Below are 17,547 nucleotides of genomic sequence, written 5' to 3'. Positions count from 1 at the left end.
AGACCACATGGAAATACTTAGATCAATAGAAATGGGTTAATAATTAAGACAGCTAGCCAATAAGAAGCCTTAGCCATCAGCCAACAGTTTTATAATTTATATAGCATCCGTGTGTTTATTTGGGGGCAAAGTGGCTATGGGACCAGGCAGGCCAAAAACCTTCTTCATCAATATATCATAGCTAAGTACCACCACTCTGTGCCCTCTAATGTTGGAAACACCAGAACATAGTGGGCAATGGCACTGCCCTTGTCTGTGATGTCTGAAGATAGGAAGGCTGTTTGTGAGACAAACAGCCTGAGCTTGCTGGCTCAGCTTTCTGGAGTGCTACATGGTGTGGGGGTAATCTAGTTCCTGTGCAGCCTCTAGTGAGGGGCGCTGAGTGGCTATGTTTGTTGACAGTGAGCTGTGCAGGCTGAGGGTCATACAGAGGCAACCAGATGTGGGATTATGAAGAGGGAGAATTGTTAGGTCATTATACCCATGTCAACAGAGTGGCACCTGGGTCACAATCTGCAGACAACTAAGCATAGAGGACAAGTCCTACCAAGAATTCATTTGCTAAGGCAGCCAGTGGAACACTAGGGGAGCACAGGGACATGGAATCCTTCTTGCTAGCCTCAAATTCCCCAGCAGGAGGGGGGCAGAGGCTAGTAGCATATACTCTGAAAGCCTGTAGCAGTTGGAGCCCTGAGGTAGCCAAATGGGTATCCTTTTAGGTCTTCTGTGGTTGTTGATGTCTTTCTGGAAGATGATCAGAGCAGAGTGTGCACCCTCCAACTCTGGTCTCCCCATGAGTCCCTTTCACAGAGAACAGTTTTGTTCTGGCCAGCCATTGATCCCACCTCTTCTTTCTCTCCCGGAGTGTCCGCCGAACCTCACGGTCAAATGTGATTTTCTCTTCTGGTGTCAGGGCATCATATTCTTCCTCATCTAATGTTTGGAGACGCTCCTTCTCCTTTGCAATGGCTTCCTTGCGTTTACGCTCTGTGGAGTGAAGGGTAGGGGGAGGTCAAGGTCTTAGCAGCTTTGCCCACACAGGGGCAGCAGAAGGTGGCAGGAGGGTAGATGGCATTCCAGGTCTCTGCTTGGTTTCTTTTATCTCTATCATGCCAAGTTTGGGCTCCATCTATGGTTGTTTGAGTGGTGGTCCCCACAGATGCTCAAGTCTTAACCCTTAAACTTGTGGATGTGGGGCTTTCAATGGTAGAAGGACTTTTGCAGACATGAATGAATAAGGCAGAGTCCTATCAAAAGATTACTTATTCGAGGGAGGCAGGAGAGTCAGAGCAGAGGGTTAACAGCAGAAATGAGAGCTATGACAGAAGAAGCAGAAGCTCTATGGTAAGGGCTGTAAGGAGGGGTGTGAGTCAAGGAATTCTAAAAGGTGGTTCCTAAAAGCTATAAATGGTGAGGAGCAGGATTCTCCTCCACCACAGCCTCTAAAGGTCCACAGCACTGTTAATACCTCGACTTTAAGACCTTTGACCCCAGAACTGTAACATAATAAATCCATGTTGTTTCATAAAGTTAAGTTTGTAATTTCTATGGTATTAGTGTTTGTGTTTCCCTAAATTCACAGGTGGAAACTTAATCCTCAATATGAAAGTGTTAAGAGATGAATGGGTCATAAGGGAGGGGCCCTCATAAATGGGATTAGTGTCCTTTCAAATGAGGCCTGAGAGAGTATGCCCTTCCTACCAGGCCAAGATTCAGCAAGAAGACACTGCGTCTGACCACAAGCTGGTCCTCACTAGACACCAATTCTGTGTTGAGATACAGATTCAGTCCAAAGATCATTGGGAAAATAATAACTATTATTAATAACAAGCCATTTCTTTCGAGTTGATCATTATAGAAAAGTGTTTATATAACTGGGAAGCAGGAGGTTGAAATACTTCAGAAGATCCTGCTCATGGTTCCCAATGAGAATATGATGAAGCTGACTGAGTTCTGTTCATGAACGAAGTTTGCTTTAAATATTTCCTTACTTTAAAATGATGAACTGTGCAGACGGTGCCTCGAGAGGAAAAGCCCAAGTGAAGCACAGTAGAGTATCCAGAACAGATGCTTCTCAGAGGCAGGGCTCTCCTTCCTGGGGACAGAGTTGGCAGCAGTCCCCAAATCCTCCCGCATAGACCATGTTTTGCTGACCTGCTTCTGACTAAACTAATAATAATTCAAGTAACATTTTTATGTTACTGTCTCTATGTTTCTTTTAAAATTACATTAATTTATTTGCTCTCTCTCTCTCTCTCTCTCTCTCTCTGTGTGTGTGTGTGTGTGTGTGTGTGTGTGTGTGTGTGGGTGTGTGTGTGTGTGTGTGCATGTGCACCATGGTCTACATATAGACATCAGAGGACAACTTGCAGGAGGAGTTGGTTCTCTTCTTTCATCATGTGGGGCCTGGGGATTGAACTCAGGCTGTCAGGCTTGGTAGCAAGCACCTTTACCATCTTTCTGGTCCTTGTTATCTATTTTTCAAACTTTTTGATTACTAACTTTTTCAGGCCATTGAGGTAATAAGAGAAGTGGCTCCCCTCTGAATGTACTATACTTGTGGTATTGCTATGCAGCCCAGGCTGGCCTTGAGTTTACAATCCTTCCTACACCTACTGAGTACTATCACATTTGTCTGTCATGTGATCTTGAGAAGACTTTTGGTATTCATTGTCTTCATCTGTAAAATGGGGGTAATAATCTTCACTGGTGAGGATAGAATGACCCAATGTGTACAAAATAGCCCCATTAGTTCAAAGGAACTGCCTGGTTGTCTTAAACTGGACCAACAAACAAAGCATCCTAGGCCAGGATGTGCCCACAGTGTGTTCTCCTTAGCCTGTTTACAATTAGAAACAAGTGCCTCAGGCACTGCCCAGGTCAGAGGTAAGGTGCCAATGAGACGTAAGTGTAACAATGTCATTATTGCACCAGGGTTAGGGTTGAAAAGCATGAGCCTCCATGACAAGGGAAGCCCTGTTGGGTTTGGGAAGGGTGGCCAGGGAGGTTGGGGGCCTTGCCTTCTAGCTCCTTTTTGGCCTTCTCCTGGACTTTCATGGCCACATAGTCCTGAGCCATGTTGAGGACATATATGTGTTCCCGGCTGCCGATGGCCTTTAGCAGGCAGAGGAGGGCAGAGGGCGCATTCCGAGCAAAGAGCGTGTCCAGGCTATCAAACACCACACCCCTGAAGCAGTCACTCAGCTGCAAGCAGAGAGAACAGGATGGTTATATTTCAGTCTGGAGGTCAGCTGCTCCCCATGGAGAGAAGGCTTGTTCTTTTTTCAGGTTCTGCACACCCATTGGGCTCCAGAATAAACACATGAAACCAAGGCCCAGGTACTGGCGTGAAATGAGGAAGCTGGTCTTATGGAACTCACTGGTCCTTCCAAATGTAAATGAAGACTAAATGCCTAGTCATCTATGAAAGAGTGTAATGGCAGGTGATTGGAGAACAGAGGATTTGTTTCATCTCCGTGTGTAAAGGAACAAAGAAATGTCAAAATGTCTAGAAAGATCCAGGAGGTGTATGAAAATAAGATGCAAAGAGAAGAAAAGGGAAGCGTTCCCACAGATAGAGTAATAAGCACCAAGAGCGGCAGTGGCATGGGGGCCACCTGCACTTTTCTTTGGGTGTGTGTACATGCATGAGCATGTTTGTGTACAGGTGCACATACACATGCATGCATATGCATGTAGAAGCCAGAGGACAACCTCAGGTGTTATTCCTTGAGAACCATCCACCTCTTCTTTATTTATTTTTAAACAGGGTCTCTAATTGGGACTCGGGGGTTCACCGATCCCACTAGGCTGGTTGGCCAGTGAATCTCAGGGATCCTTTGGTCTCTGTCTCCTCAGATCTTGAGTTACAAATACATACCACCATGCTTAGATTTTATGAGGTGCCTGCTGGGAGACCCAATTTCAGGCAAACACTTTACCACTAAGTTGTCTCCCAGGTCACACTGCCTTGGAGTGGAATGAACTTTGGCAATGTAACTGGAGCAGAATGACTCTGGTGCTATGACCACCAAAGAATGGCTTTTCCTGCAGTGTGATATTACTCAAAGGAGCTCAGTGGAGCCACCGATGGCCCGGAACAAGCAAGAGGAACGGAGTCGAATCCCCAGCACTTAAGTAGGTTATCAGGCAGGTATGGCTGCTGCTTGTACTTAGCACTTGGGAGGCCAAGCTGGGGTCTCTGCAGTAAGCTGGCTAACTAGACTAGCTAGAATTGGCAATCTCCGACTTCAGTGAGAGAGATCCTAACTCCATAAGTAAAAAATGTAGAGCAGTTGAGCAAGACACCTGAAATCAACTTTAGGCTTCTATGTACACATGCACCTCTCCTCCTCAACCCATGCACACACACACACATACAAACACACACACGAGAAATGGCCCAGTGTGAGAAACGAAGGCAAACACACAATTCTTAGGCCTCCTAGGTCTTGTTGGTCATGACTGCAGATCAGTTATGCACATTTTTTTCATGTGTGAGTGCTGGAGATCAAACCAAGGCCTTGAGCAAGCCAGGCAGGCACGCTTCTACTGAACTGCAGCTCCAGTCCCCTCAAGTTCTCAAAAAAGTCATCAAATTGGTTTTGACCTTAAAAGTAGTATGTCCTTAAAAAGAATTTAGAAAGACAAAAGGAGATATAAAATCCACATACCTACTAACCAAAGAGAACACCTAATTTGTATGTAGGAGTTTTTTTTTTTTAACCATGCACATGACATTATTTGCAAATATACAAAATGTAATTTTGCTTTACATACTAATCTTTTTCACATTACCTACTGAAAACATTTTTTAACAGCAATTTACAGAGGCTTATGTTTTATTCTGGAGACAAGATCTCACTATGCAGCCCAACCTAGTCTCAAATCTACAACCTTGTGTACATGTGGGTTGGGGGAGAGAGGTGGATGGCCCCAGCTTCCTGAGTGCTGGGATTTCAGGTGTGTGTCACCATGCCAGTCAAATTCTAACTTTTAGCTGCTTACACTGTACTTTTAACCCATCACTGTTTTTTGCTTTATCTATCTACCTACCTGTCTATCCATCCATCCATCCATCCATCCATCCATCCATCCAACCATCCATCATTTATCTATCTGTGTAATCTACTTCCTGGATCTCTAAAGAGTGGCTTCAGACTGCAGGGAAGTCAGAGGTCATGGGCAAGAGCTGCCCAAGGGATAAGCAAGTGGCTGTTGAGAGTGAAGGAGCCCACTTTCCTCTCTGAGACCTGTGGGTGGGCTCTGAATCACTGATGGTGGTTGATGCCTAGCATCTCAGCTCTCAGCATGGGTTCAGTGTGTAATTTCAAAGCCTGAAGCTTTGTGTGGGTGGGTGTGCACGCACCTGTACCCTCTCAGCTAGGATCTGAGTGAGAAGTTCTTCCGGGAGCACACAGCTCATCAGCCCGGTCTCACCTCCGACACTGGCACTGACACTGAGCCGCCGCTGGGTGGGCCCCATGAGAGGGCTAGAGGAAATCTGATGAGTGTGAAAAGAGCCAGAAGTCAGAATTTAGCTTTGCCTCAACAACTATATCTACAAGTCATGTAGCCTCTAGGAAAAGCATACGACTCCTGTAGGCTTCTTATTTATAAATGAAGAGTGTATTGTAAAATGCAGGATTCCTATTTTCTCTCAAGAATGGCTGGCAGCTTCAAGTAGGAATGTTGTAGGAGGTGTTTTTGTATGTGTCCTGAGCTGTATTTGACTGTGCATTCACTCAACAGATATTTATTGATCTCCCATCATGCATCAGCCCCTCCTCATGGACAAGGGATCCAACAACAAGTAGGGCTAACAATGGTGCTGCCTGCATGGCTCTTAACATTCTCATGGGGACACAGAAACTGAGCACTTCTCACAGGAATCGGTAATATTACTGGCAGTGAGAAGTGTGATGGGTAATTGAGCAGACTAGGGGATAAAGAGCAGTGATGGGGGCAGAGATGGGCAATGGTGAGATTATATTACCTGGGTGACATAACAGAACGAGACAACATCAAGAGAAAGATCTTTCTGGCAGGAAACTGCAAGTCCCTCAGTGTGCATGAGATGATTTGGGAGCATACAGGAGCTCAGTGTGTTTGGAATCTGGTAAACCATGGGGTTGGTGGGATGGAGGTGGGGGCTAGACATCTCAGTGGAATTGGTGAAGGAGATTGGGGGCAGTCAAGACAGAGGAGGGAGCTGGCACAGCCATTCTTTGGAGGAATTACAGTGAAGAGGATCTGAAGGATGAGTTAAGAGCTGGAGAGAGATGCAGGGTCATGTAAAAAAAAAAGGACACATTACAAAGAAGGAAAAACAGGAGAGCAAGGACCATGGAAGGAATGTAATGCCTGAACTGAGTAGGAGGGAAAGGGCTGGGGCCCAGTGCCCAGTGCACAGGTAGAGATCAGCCTGGAATGAGAGCAGGGACAGGTGCTCAGCTGCAGGCAGGGACAGCACTGGGCTATGAGAGCCTGCTGGGATGAGGTCATTGTCTTCTGAGCTCAGCCTAGAGATTGCCAGCTGAGGATGAAGAAGTGCAGGGTGTCTTATTGGTCAGAAGAGTGAGGAGAGTCATAGCAAGTCATTATGGATGGATGGAAAATTTACTAGGGAAGACATTGGGATGTGTGGTATTAAATTTAAGGCTATTGAGGAGAGACAAGTAATTTTTCTAGCTATGATCAGTTTGGTCTGGATGGAACTGAGTCCACTGGGGCTGGGGATTGACTGCCTGGAGAATATGATAAAGGAGAAGGCACAAGGGAGTGTAGATCATGGGATCCAACTGGAAGAAAAAGGACAGTGAAATGGGTAGAAGGAATGAGGACTGGAGGTTTCTATGGGACCAGTTAGTTGAACATGGTGGCTGATGTGTAGGGTGTATGAAGTGAATGAGTGATGATGACTAATGTCTAGGATACAGTCATGGTAGTGGGAGACCACGGAATTGAGATGTAAGAATGCTAGATTAAATATTACTCAAAAGACAGTATTTCTAGCTAGTAAGTTAAAATCTAACTAGTGAAAGTGTTTTATAGGTAAAAGATGTAATATTTCAGCCATTTGTTAATTAAATGGCACACTGCACATTTCTTCCCATTTGCAACACCAACAGTCAGTCCTAGATGTTGAAGGACTCATGTTGTATGAGAGGTTTAAGAAGACCAAGCACCCACAGCTTTGGTGCAAAACCCTCTGTTGACCAAACCATTTGGGTCTTGTCATCCTGAATAGTGCTTGTGTGTGTGGTGCACAAACTCCACTTTTTTATTCTAACTTTTAGGATTACTGTTTATTTGGAGAGGCTTAGAGTCAGAAATGGGATTTTCTGCTGTCCCTGGAGCATTCTAAACTATTTATGGATAGAGACAAAAAATAAAACTTACCATAACACTGTATCTGTAGCAAATACAAACATCTGTGTAAATAATGTCACATTAACTCTCAGGAAAGAGAGTTTAAATATTGGTTCCAATTTATAAGATACCATGGATATAAAACAGACTTACAGTGGAGGTGACCTTACTTGGCACAATTCAGCCCCAGATGCTCCATCCAGCCTATAGGTATCTTATCCTACATAGACTTTGCTCCATCTGCCTGCCCCGTCTACACTTGGGTCTATTCCTGTCAGCACCTGCATCTTTATTTAATCCACATTCCCCATCTAATACTCAGCGCTCTCTTCTTATGAAGGTAGGTCTACAAGCCTGTTTATTCCATCTGTTCATCCAATGCATAGCCTCCTCTCTACAAGGACCTTCAGCTATCTCCATCCCCCTCAGCCACCCACTATGAAACACCCACTGTCTATGTAGCATGACTCCTAGACGCTAGCAAGGCCCGGAGACCCTCAGTTCTTCCTGTTTTCCCCATTCAATGTTCTCTTAATTTCTTCTCTGTCCTGACTGGCTTCCCCTTACTGATTCCATCTCAATTACCTTGTACCACATTCTGAATACAGCCCACCCTCTCCAATGATGACAACTTCTTGTTGTCTGGGGACCATTAGTGAATTTTTTTTCTTTTTTCATCCTACTTATTCCTTTTTTTTAAATTCACCATTTTAAAATTTATTTTACAAACCAACCACAGTTTCCTTGTCCTCCCCTCCTCCTGTTCCCTCCCTCCACCTCCCTTCTAACCTCCCCCCAATCCACTCCTCCTTCGTCCATTTGTAGAAATCTTAAAACTGTGAACTTATGATTTCTAGTTTTAGTTGGGCCACCAGCATTCTCAACTATCTTTTCTTTATGCAGAACTAGTTCCTGGTTTTATGTATGACAGTTGAAATATCTGTGCTCTGCCATTCCCCTTTAGCATAGTCTACAACCCTAAACTCGGTACTGCTTCCTATAAAAGATCACACTTCTTGTATACACATCAGAGCAATCAAATAAGATTTTCCCTAGCCTCCATCCGCCATCTCAATTCTCTTATCCTTATCTGTATCTTAAAAAAATACAAAAACAAAACCCTTTTGTAGATCCCAGAGGATCCCAGTGCCATTATTCTTTTAACTGTGCTTAATCCTGCCTCTCACCCCTTCTCTTGGAATAGGTGGACCCTATTATTTCTTCAAGAGTCCCTACCCCTTTTCCTTCCATCCAACTACTCATTCTTCCTGCTTTTAAAAAGACAATAAAATAGTTTATTCTGAGTCAAATCTGAGTGCTTGCTGATGGCTTGGAAACACAGAAGCTGTCATGAATGACAAGTGCCCCAGCACTGTTTTCATTTTAGACCTGCCTCTTACTTTTGCCTTCATTGCTTTCCTAGCAACTCACTCTTGACCTCAGGCTTGCTCTCTGCTCACACATCTTCATCTTAGAGGTTTATGTTCACTTGGCTTCGTTTATCTACCCACAACTCATTCTTCACTTCCATCTTATGCCTCTGCCTTTAGCACTGCTTTTTGCCAAGATGGCTTTTTAAGTCCCTCGCCATGTGGCTCATACCATGTGACTTCTTTATGACTCACCATGACGCTCCCTGCAGCCCTGCACCACTTACCTTAGTGGTCCAATCCTTTATATTCCTTTAGCACTGGTTTGAGCCATAGGGAATTACTATTATGGAAATCTAAAAATGGTTGATTTTAGATTGGCCATTTTCTATGGTTCAACTTAATTTCTTTTGTAGTTATCTTCTATCACCATGTTATTTCAGACAATTTGTATATGTGATTGTCTTCCCCATTAAGTGCTCGCTCCATCTGTGCAGCTTGAGTGCAAGACCTTGCTTCCTTAACCTTTGCATCCAGCTTAGTGCCAGCAACAAGAAAGTACTTGCTGGGTACCAGATGGCTGCACACTAATTTCTGAAGAGCAGCACAGCGGCAGCAGTCTCCTGGTAAGGACAGTCATAGAGACATAGGGTGCTGGCCTAGCTGTGGGATGCCGGGGAGGAGGAAAGATCCCGGCTCTCTTCCCAGGGATCCCTGTGTACCTGTGGTGTTTCGGCTTGGTGCAGATGATGCTGCTTCTGAGACCCAGACCAGTGGCTATCCGCCTTGGCTTTGGGGAGATTCAAGCTCCCACGCACACTCTTTGAAGTTTTAAATTCCTGGGTCGCCAGAGTGAGTTCTGAGGTGAACTTGCCCAGGTTCTCAGTGCTTAGCCGTGCTGGCACCCCAACATTTTGGGTCACTGAAGACTCCTGAGCTGTTAGGAGAAGGTGGATTTTTAGTAAACATCATCTTACAATGTGAAGGAAATCACAGTGGGGATGGTACGCCGAAGCCAGTGCTACTCTTATAGAATACTGAACCATCTTCTTATACAGCTGACTGGACCGGGTTGGAGTAAGAGGCTCCACCCACTAAGCATTGGATGATGGTTCACTTGGGTCTGGGCTCTTTTCTGCCTGCATTACTTACTTTTTTATTGTTGTGATAGAATGCTGTGACCAAAGAGAACTTATAGACAAACGTATTTATTTTGGCTTATGGTTCAGAGAGGCAAGAGTCCCTTATGGAAGGGAGGTGTGGCAGCAAGCAGCAGGGACACGAGCTTGGAGATTCACATCTCACATAGGAAGCTGAGAGAGAGAAATGCAAGGGGGAACAAGGCTATAAACCCACAAAGCCTGCCCTCCACGACATACTTCTTTCAGCAAGGCCGCACCTCCTATAGGTTTCAGAACCTCACCAAACATCGCCACCAACTGGGGATGAAGTGTTTAAATATCTGACCTATGGAGGGATTATGTCTCATTCAAACTACTCCACTGCCCATCCTTTGAACAGCTCCTGCAATGGTCTGTGCCTATTTTCCTTCCCAGCCCAGAGTCCAAGAATTCCCTGAGTTGCTTGTGCATCAAGTCTTGCCTTAGAAACCTGACACTTTACTTTCTGAGATTTTGGGCAGTGGTGAGGGCAGGGAATAGCTAGGGCAGAGTTCCTTCTGCCCTCAGCAGAGCCAACTCAAATGATAAATGAGTTTAACAAGAAGTGTGTGGTGGTTGGCAACAATGACTATATTAATACAGTTTATTTATTTTTTCTTGTCTTTTTTTGTTTGTTTGTTTTTGTTCCTGACTCCCAAGCGGACTGCTAACCTATCAGCTCCTTCTGCTGGGATACTTTCTAAAATTTTAGGTATTTAAAATCTATTTAGAAAAAGTCTTGCTGAAGTACCTTTGTGCTGCCTCTGAGCCTCAGTCTTATTTATTTATTTGAAACAAGTTTCTTATTACATGTCAATCCCAGTTCCCTCTCCCTCCCCTTCTCCTCTGCCCCTCCCCCATCCCAACTCCTTTCTGCTCCCCAGGGAGGGCGAGGCCTTCCAAGGGTTTCTTCAAAGTCATTTGGAGCAGGGCCTAGACCCTCGCCTGTGTGTCTAGAGCCTCAGTCTTCTTGCCTGACATATCTGCCCTGTTCTCATTGTGCCCCCTGGGATTCTGTCTCCAGAGAGGGACTAGGCACCCCTGCAGGAGACTAGGGGTGGAGAACACATTCTCTGCCTCCTATGCCAGGCAGCATCCGTGGCTCTCTAGCTCTCGGGGAGACTCAGGATCAGTGTTCCTGGCAATCATCTCAGCAATAAATCTCCCGAGTGCCCTCATAGCTTCAATTCACTCTGGCTTATTGTTTCCTGCAACTTGCCCCCCTCCCAGGATTTGGGACTATATAGAGAGAAGCCATATTGTACTGATGGAGGATAAGGAGGCTGAAACCCCCTTCTGGAGTAGCCTCAGCTGAGTTCTGAGGCAGTCATGGAACTCGCTGGTTCTCCACTCACAGTGCCTTTTACCATACCCTTCACCACACCCGACACCTCCACGCAGCTTCACTCAGCTTCCTCAGAAGCGCTGCAATCTCACTAGAATCTCACCCACTATTCACTGTGAACTCTGACTCTCCTGCACCCCTGTTCTTCACTGACCATACAATCTCTTTATGGTGTCCAGGTGCCTCTAGCTGTGTCTTGTCCACTGCACCCTCCATTTTTCAACAAGAGCTTCTAGGTAGGATCTTAGTAAAACTTCTAATTTGAAGGAACGACTTCCTTTCTCCTTCCCATTTTCTTTCCTCCTTCCTTCCTTCTCTCTACCCTATCCCCTGTCATGTCATCATTTTACCTCTGTCCCATTTATTTATCAGTTTCTCTAATCAGTGATTAAACCACCACTGTCACAATAATGTATACAATTTTAAAATTTCCAGTAGCTGCCTAAAAGTAAAGTCAACTAAAATGGTGTATTTTATTTAAACTATTATGTTACAATGGTTAGTTCAATTTGTAAGCCAAGCATAAAAACTGACAGTGTTGTTGTGAATTCTGTCTATTCTGTGTCCTCAGTGGTCCAGTGTACACTGCGCTCTTATACCTCACTCAAGTTGAACTAGCCACAGTTGAAGCATTCAGCAGCTTCCTGTGGCTAGTGGCTTCTGCTTGGCCTAGGCAGGCTTGGACTTAGCCTGTTGACTGTAGCAGACAGCAAATGCTGGTTAGGGCCTAACCCTAACCAGAAACCTTTGGACCTTGAGAAACCAACATGGAGGTCATTCATTCCCTTGTAGCCTTCAGCAGGATCCAATTCTGCTCATTTATAGGTTCCACAACTTTTTAAAAAATACATCTTAGTTATGTGTTGACTCTACATCCTACACTGCTCCCAGTGCTGTGACTACAGTAGTGAGGAAAATGAACACAGCCCCTGCTCCAGAAGCATCTGTACTGAGAGCAGCAGGGACAGACAACAAAACAAAATGAGTTAAATGAGAATACTGTGCTAATGAGAGCAAAGGGCTCCAGAGCAAGAAGGCAGAAGATGTGAAAGCCCCACTCACCTGTCTTTCTTCCTCCAAAGCTGCAAAGCTATGTCCTTCTCCTCCCAGTGCCTGTCTTGCTGAGTCCCTGCCTTCGGGACTCCACCCCTATCTAAGTGTTCCCTGGCTTTTCTTGCTAACATGCAAGTATTCCCTGAGGCTCTCCCTTCTCCTTTGGGGCCTCTCTGGGTCAATTCCATCTTTTCCAGTTTTTGAAACTCTCATTTCATTGTCTCCAGCTTGATGGCACTCAGTTCAGGAGCTCAAATTCATCATCTCACCAGGATGCTCACATAATCACATGGACCATTTGTTTATTGGAAAAGGAGAATGCTTAAAGGAGTTAGAATCATGACATTGCTTGGGGTTTTCCCTGAAGAACCGTTTCTCTTATCTACCCAGCAAAGAGCCTTGCTTTCTCCCATGAGTATTCCAGGTGGAGGGATTTTGAGCCGATCAAGCAGCAGGTGTGGTGCTATCAGGATCTGTGTGACATGCTGTTAGCAGAGATGGGATCCAGCTCTAAGCACGTCCTCTGCTTGGAACTCAATATATTATTTTCCTTGTGCAGTTGCTTTCTTGACCCATGGTCCTCGAATGACAGGATTCTTGACTTATTCAGGACTTATGGTCCTGTTTTCTACTGTGTCAAGCATACACCTGCACTGCTCATGGAATAATACCTCTGTATGATAGGTGAAGAGAATTCTTTGGGATAAACTGGCAACATGTCACGTGTCAGTCTTCGATCAGGAAGCTCAATGTGATGAGTAGAGGGATGAACTTAGCAGCAGGGTACCACCACTTGACCAGAAGAAGCCAAGAGGGGCCTGAGGTGGTAAAGTGCTTGCCTTGCAAGTCCGAGGAACCGAGTTCAATCCCCAGAATCTACATATAAAGTCTGGTGTGGTAGTGTGCACTTATAAGCCCAGTGCTGGGGAGAAGAAACAGATGGATACCTGGGCCTCATTGACCAGCTAGCCCAGCTAATCAGTGAACTCCAGGCCAAGAAGAGACCTTGTCAACAAACCAGGTGGGCAGTTCCAGAGGACACCCAAGGCTGTCCTCTGGTTTCACACGCATATGCTCTTACATGCATGTGTGCCTACACACACACACACACACACACACACACACACACACACACACACACACACACACAATGTGCACATGTGCATGCATGCCCCCCAACCCAGAGGGAACCATGGAGAATGGGTCTTACCTGACTCCTCAGCTTCCCTCATGGACTGCTCTATGGCAGCTCTGATGCACAGTTCCCTGGCCCGAATCCCTGAGATGTTGTTACTGTCTGACATGGCTTCCAGGACAACGGAGTCGATGTTCAAGCAGGCGGTGTTATAGTACTTGGCCATGCTGACGGCGTTGGCTGTCTTTCCTGTAAACATGGCCAGGGTATTGACTCTCATGATTCTTATTCACTCAAGTGTCCTAGACAGAAGTCTGCAGAACAGAGGACCCTATGGGGTAATTTTTGAGGGCTTCACCTCCAAGGCAGGAGGATCAGGAGTTCAAAGCCATCCTCAGCTATTTAGGGAGTATGAGGCCAGCCTCAACTAGAGTCCAAGAATGAAAGAAAGAAAGGGAGGGAGAGAGGGCCTGAAGGAAGAAGGGAAGGAGGGAGAGAGGGAAGGAATGGATTATACAGGATGCTGATCTATGACCCCTAAAGATGTAGATGTTCCCAACCCTGGAGCTGCAAGCATGTTCCCTTATATGCAAAGTGCGATCATTTTGCAGGCGAGGTCAGTTTACAGAGTCTACCATGGAATATGACTCTAGATTATCTGAGTGGCCTCAATCTCACTACAGGAGTCCCTAGGAAAAATAACAGGAGGGTGGAGTCAGAGGCAGTGCTGTGACAGCAAGACACTGGAAGAGTCTGCACTGCCAGCTTTGAAGAAGGAGGCTGTTGCCCTGAGCCAGAAATGTGGGCAATATTTCTAGGTGCTAGGAAAGCCAAGAAAACGAACCACCCAATAGTGCCTCCCAAAGGTAAAACAGCTCTGCTGACCCATTTAAGACAAGGCCTCCAGGACTGTGAAGAGGGTAAATCTAAACTTCTTCAAGCAGCTAAATTTGTGGCTGCTGCAGAGGTAATATCAAGCACATATAAATTATGACACTTTCTTCTCATGAAAAATATTAGATCATGAGTATCTTTTCTAAAACTGTGTGTCTCTTTCTGTGTGGTACCTACATGTGTGTACACCCATGCTGGCATGTGTGGAGGCCAGAGTTTGATCCAGGACATCTTCCTTCCATGACTTCTCCCCTTTCTTTTAAAGGCAGGGTCTTGTACTGAACCTGAGCTCACTGTTTCATCCAGGCTAGCTGAGATGGGCCCCTGGGACCTGCTTGTCCCAGTACTGGGGTTATAGGCACAAACCACTGCTCTCAGCTTCTATGTGGGCTCTGGGTGGACGGGGGTGGGGGTGGGGGGAGGGTCCAGACCCATGTCTTCATGCTTGTCCTGCAAGCACTTTAATGATGCACTTGTGCGGTGCTGGTTTTCCAATTGTAAAATAGACACAAAACCATTTAGATCTTTTTTTTTTTTTTTTTTTTTTTTTTTTTTTGAGACAGGGCCTCTGAGGACATGCCTGTGATCATTTGGTATGCTGTTCCTGAGACGAAACTCTTATGATCGGCCCTGACCCACGGCTGATGCTGCCACAGTTCCTTATGGAGGAGACGTGGCATCTCTGATCATAGTCTCCCCTCAGGATCGTCACATACCTGACAAGGGTGTCCCGTGGATGATAATGGCGATGCCCTTCCGGTTCTTGGCCAGGCGGCCTTCTGCAGAAATGTCGATGCCTAGGTGGCGGGCAATTGCCTTGCTTACCGGGTTGTTTTCCACCTCTCCAACCTCCTCTGCAGAGTGGCTGTCTGTGCTCTGCATCTTGTCAGCTGGAAATCCAAACGACATGTGAGTGCATGCACAAGAGTGCATGCCAGAACTTACATAGGTACATAGGTACCAAACAGGTGGGAATGAAGTTTTCTTTTGAAATACCCTTGTTTCTAAAATGCCCAGTGATACAGCAGTCCCCACCTGGGCTACACGAGAATGTCTCATTGGGCTAATAATGTATCTCTGCATTTTAAAATAAAAAAGAAACTCATGGATTTAAGTTCCACTTGGAGGGAATTCTCTCGTTGAAAAATGAAAAGGATGGCAGTGTGGAGAGGAGTCTGGAGTTGGCTCTAGGGGATCCAAGACACTTCAAAAGACAGGGGCAGAGCCAGGACTGTGGAATGGGGAAAAGGTACCAAAAAGGTCAGGGACCACTCGTGGGTGAGTTGAGCCAGGGTGGGCTAAACATGAGGCATGACATTGGAACTCTCTGCCATTATCTCAGATTTGTCATTGTGTTCCCTGGCTTTAACTCAGATCTCAGAGAAAATAAAGGTCAGAAAATGGGTCTATGATGCTGGGAGGTACAGTGAAGAAGGGTTTCTTAATGTTTTGACTGGAGGGACATTTGGAAGAATACTCTCCCCTTCCTCAGAGTGTTTTTTTTAAACATTTCACATTGGCTATAATGTTAGCATTAAGGGATCAGGTCTTCCTTAGTCTAGTTAAAATGCAACTGACTGCAGCAAGAAGAAAACATCACTGGCTAAGCTGCTTCACAGGCTTCCGTGTTCATAGTACAATGTAAGTAGTACCAGAGGGTATACGTGGTGGGTGGGAAGCCATTGCAGGAGGCCCGGAGTGCCCATTTTATAAAGCTGTGCAGAGATTGACCAGCCCTTTCATTTCTGCCGAGACAGAACTGCCCCCTGTCACAATGCTCAGTTACTTTGGAAGGTTAGTTTCTCCAGGCTTTCTTCATCCTCATCCTCATCTGGGAAGCTTTTGGATTCAGCCAAAAGATGCCGCTCTTCCAGGTTGGATGTGACTGAGATCCCTCGGCTAAGTGATGTCCTCCTTGTGCTGGCGGAGGTTCCCTGGTCTGATGCCATCTCTTCTTCTTCTGCAGGGGAAGCAGAGGATGGAAACACATGGGAATGAGCTGGGTGGGGGAGGAAGGGGAATGGGAAAGAGTGGCTGTGCTGATCACAGCCACAGATTTTTAATTTTTAGGCTTTCAGGATCATGTGGAGACTGATCTGCACACAACAGCCTGGAGCCTGCCTCCACCCTTAGCTTCTCACCAATGTTTCATCTGATCACCTGTACTAGCAATCCTAATGACCAAGAACAACAATTGGCTGGCTCTAGCGCTTCCTCTCTACACAGTGTTTCAGCATTTAAACATATTTAGATACTAAAAGCATACATTTGCCTAGGACACTTGGAAAATTCCTAAGAGTCCCAAATTATAGTTAAAATTGAAAAAAAAAAAGTCTGAGCTAGACACATGGTGACAGGGAGTGAAGCCGATTTTATAATAGCCAGAGCAGGAGAAGCACTGCTCCACAGATTTTTAATTTTTAGGCTTTCAGGATCATGTGGAGACTGTTCTGCACACAGCAGCCTGGAGCCTGCCTCCACCCTTAGCTGCTCACCAATGTTTCATGTGTCATTGTTAAGTGTGTCTGATGCTCCCGTGTTCTTGTTGCCTCTTCCACAGCATCTCAGTGTGTATAGCAGTCTGAGACAATGCTAGGTGAGCCCCCTCTAACCTAGGAATGCTATCTGTTTTGTTTAGAATCGGTATGTGACTAGTGGCAGCTGCCATCCCTGGGTCATGGTCAGAGAAGTCAGAATCCACAGCATGAGAGCAGTGTGAGCCAGTGTTGGGAGAGGGATTGGTGAGCATCCAGCCTGGGCTCCCACTGGACCCATCAGCCCTGGATCCAGACCATTTTCCACTGGGATAAATGGGAAAAAAACAAACTCATAACTTTGGTGTGTATGGACTTCAACAGCAACAAGGCTCTTGTCTGCCTCCACGAGGTTCTTTGTATGTGAAGGCTGAGTGTCCCCTGAGACCACTGGACATCCCTCTGACTCCAGCTTCTCTCTGATCATTTTCCTGCCTGTGAGCTCTCCAAAGGGAGGAGACTTGTGTCTTTTATCTTCTTTTCAGCCCTCCAGCTCAGCACTTGCAACACAGTGGGTAATTATGCACTTCTGTCTCCCTACATCCATACACTTAAGCCTTAACCTCTTAATGTCTCAGAAGGTGACTTTATTTGAAAATAAGCCCTTTAAGTAGGCAATTAAGGTTTCCACGTCAATGTCTTGATTTAGTGTGACTGGTATCAGCATTTGAAGAGATTAGGACAG

The 17,547-nt window shown here is 45.7% G+C and overlaps 1 protein-coding gene across 2 annotated transcripts in view; it reads right to left on the bottom strand.

The window, feature by feature from the left end:
• Positions 1 to 17,547, bottom strand: part of Hydin (HYDIN axonemal central pair apparatus protein) — a 323,803-nt gene that overhangs the window by 90,658 nt on the left and 215,598 nt on the right. The window contains exons 37-44 of one of the 2 annotated variants that reach the window (XM_035442673.1): positions 16,115 to 16,288; positions 15,045 to 15,218; positions 13,510 to 13,683; positions 9,464 to 9,678; positions 7,653 to 7,658; positions 5,369 to 5,503; positions 3,021 to 3,204; positions 846 to 987 (exon numbers count right to left, since the gene is read on the bottom strand). In XM_035442673.1, the coding sequence (XP_035298564.1) occupies positions 846 to 987; positions 3,021 to 3,204; positions 5,369 to 5,503; positions 7,653 to 7,658; positions 9,464 to 9,678; positions 13,510 to 13,683; positions 15,045 to 15,218; positions 16,115 to 16,288 (1,204 nt within the window). The remainder of the gene's footprint in view (positions 1 to 845; positions 988 to 3,020; positions 3,205 to 5,368; positions 5,504 to 7,652; positions 7,659 to 9,463; positions 9,679 to 13,509; positions 13,684 to 15,044; positions 15,219 to 16,114; positions 16,289 to 17,547) is intronic. The other variant, XM_027405997.1, reaches the window with a different exon arrangement.

This window comes from Cricetulus griseus, chromosome 3 (assembly GCF_003668045.3).
Source record: "Cricetulus griseus strain 17A/GY chromosome 3, alternate assembly CriGri-PICRH-1.0, whole genome shotgun sequence".
Classification (NCBI taxonomy): Eukaryota; Metazoa; Chordata; class Mammalia; order Rodentia; family Cricetidae; genus Cricetulus; species Cricetulus griseus.
Note: the sequence above shows the minus strand (reverse complement) of the source record. Positions and strands in the feature narration are given on the sequence as shown.